This window comes from Camelina sativa, chromosome 16, assembly GCF_000633955.1.
Source record: "Camelina sativa cultivar DH55 chromosome 16, Cs, whole genome shotgun sequence".
Lineage (NCBI taxonomy): Eukaryota > Viridiplantae > Streptophyta > Magnoliopsida > Brassicales > Brassicaceae > Camelina > Camelina sativa.
In genome coordinates, this window is record NC_025700.1 from 3,094,292 (window position 1) to 3,096,743 (window position 2,452).

The following is a 2,452-nucleotide window of genomic DNA, read 5'->3' on the forward strand; positions in this document are numbered from 1 at the left end:
TCCACTGTCTCTGCCTCTCTGTCCACCACTTCTTCAGGTATCAACCCTTCGCCACAAGTGCAAAACACCCTTTTCAAGTTCTCGAAGTCTTCTTCGATGAGACTGTGATCCGATCTATAGAACACTCGGGAGTATCCACCGGCGAGAAGGACCATCAAGAACGCTTCGAATGATGATTTCATAACCTCCCTCATCGCTAGTGATTGAGCTCGATCCGCGAGAATCGCTGACATCAGTGTTAAGTTCTGTTTCATAATCCGTAACGCCGGTCTGATCCTCGCGTTCGCGACTTCTCCTACGTAAAGACTCTCGTAGAAAACAGAGTTCGAGTCGAGGAATATCAAACGGTAAGCCGCGACTTCTGAAACGTGTTGGCAAGCTGATTCGATTCCAGCGTATGTGAAGTCGAAGTAGGAAGATGAGTTGTTGTTTCGATGGCGGTAGCGTTTTCTAGTTGCGGGAAGTACCCTCGGGTTTAAAGAGAGTGTTTTGTTTAAGGAGTGGATATGAGAGCTTAGGAAATGTAACGTGTTGAGACGAATGTATAGACGTTGTGTCCCACGGCTTGTGGACGGGCGTGGATGGTGGCCGTCCGAAATCACAGATGCCGTGTGGCTGAAATCTTCGTTGGGGGTAGTACACGGTGTAGCTCTCTTCCATAGTTTAACAAATCTTGAATCTCGGTTACATCTTGTGAGAGGAGGTAATGTAGGAATGTAACTCTGTCTTGATCCTGAAAAATTCAAGAATTAGTTATAATAAATTCGATTCTTGCAGGTAGACTGGTTTTGAATTTTTTTTTTTTGCTTACCACAAGATGCAACAAATGTGGTGTATTCTTGAAAGAGTTGTTCCAATCCTTCTGCGATATCATGAACTAGATCTTCTGTAATCCCAATAGGGATTTCAAAGAACTCATCGATGGTATCCTTCGCTAGCTTCATCAGCTCTCCCGCGGATTGTGCGTAAGGTTCTGATTTGGATTTCGGGTTCCACGTCTACGAAGAAAATAAGCAAAAATAAGATATATAAAAGTAATGTTTCTTGGAATGCAAGTAAGATATCCAAAACTTACTTCAGTTTCCTTTGCTCTAAATAAACACTCTTGAACTTTCTTGAGCTTTTCTTCTATCCATTGTCTCAAAAGGCGCAGTATAATTGAATCAACTTCATAGGGAACCATCTCTCGTACAAGTCCTTTTCCACCGTCATCGCATTCTTCAGTATCTTCAGCCACCATCTGCACCAAGACCTTCTCGAGCTTCCCTGCCGTTTGCAAAACCTCAACTGTATCTCTCGAGATAAATGATCTTCCAGCTAAATATTGCATCAAGATTGAGCCATAACACTGGTGAAGTGACACTGAGGCAACACCAGCAGCAATTGAGTGCCATCTCTTGAGTATGGGGCTGAAACATTCGCGTTCCCTTAACGCTAGCTCCTCTGTTTCCTTAGCTAGCTGCAACAATGTTCCAGCCGCTTCTTCTCCTTCATCTGTTGCTGCGATCTTAGCTTGCGTGTTTTCTATCACCTGCAACAAAGTTATTCAGAACCCTAAAAACAGAGATGAAATGAAAACACAGATATAGATTTTGTTTTTTACCTTAGAAAATGCGTTTTTAATGGAAGATCTTATGTAATAATCGACGCGATCTCCTGAATGATCCACTAATTTCACATCACCTTTCTCTTGTCCTTTCCCTTGAGAAATCGTCACATCTTCTCCCAAGATCCTCGACGATGATAATGCCAATGGCAGAAGATTTTCTATCAATCCCACGTTACCTCTTTGGAAATAATCATGGTAGCTCAATAACCTAAAGAACAACAATCACATTCATATTCAAATATTTTTTAATTAAGTGTTTTTGGCTTAGCAAGAATGTTCAATACCTTTTCTCGGTCCATCCTTGCATAGAGGCCAGTGTCGAGTTTAATAGTTTCACATAGAGGGCTTCGCGATCAGGCTTCTTAGCGTCATTGGCAACTTCAGCCAACATAGCATGAGAAGCGCCAAGCAAGTCCGGTTCCATTTGTGATGTTACGACGTACTGATGAAACAAAACCCAAGTGAAACACAGATTGTGTATCGGTCGTGTGATCCCTAGTGTTGACCAAGTCTTCTTCATTAGCTCAAGAAGCTCATCGATCTCATCGAGCACTAATGTCTCGTCTCTGAGATCAAATATTGACTGCAACAGAGCAACATAAAGATGAATGTTGAGAGGGTAACCGTCAGCCCAGTGACAAACATCAGTTGGATTCCCATTAGTGCCACGCCAAGATAAAGACACGACGACGTTGGTGAGTGTTCTCATTGTGTCTGAGGCTTTGCTTGTGTCAATGGTTTTTGTCTCGCTTTGTCTGACAATTTCTCTTAGACGCATTGCAAAGTTGTTGGTTTTGTCCAGAGGAATTGATGGATGAAGAAGAAGACCAGCTTCAATGACTT

At 42.5% G+C, this 2,452-nt stretch overlaps 1 protein-coding gene across 1 annotated transcript in view; it reads right to left on the reverse strand.

The window, feature by feature from the left end:
- LOC104753280 overlaps positions 1-2,452 on the reverse strand; it is a 5,458-nt gene that overhangs the window by 1,428 nt on the left and 1,578 nt on the right. The window contains exons 2-6 of the mRNA XM_010475554.2: positions 1,894-2,449; positions 1,604-1,817; positions 1,076-1,531; positions 812-998; positions 186-733 (exon numbers count right to left, since the gene is read on the reverse strand). Of these exons, the coding sequence (XP_010473856.1) occupies positions 186-733; positions 812-998; positions 1,076-1,531; positions 1,604-1,817; positions 1,894-2,449 (1,961 nt within the window). The remainder of the gene's footprint in view (positions 1-185; positions 734-811; positions 999-1,075; positions 1,532-1,603; positions 1,818-1,893; positions 2,450-2,452) is intronic.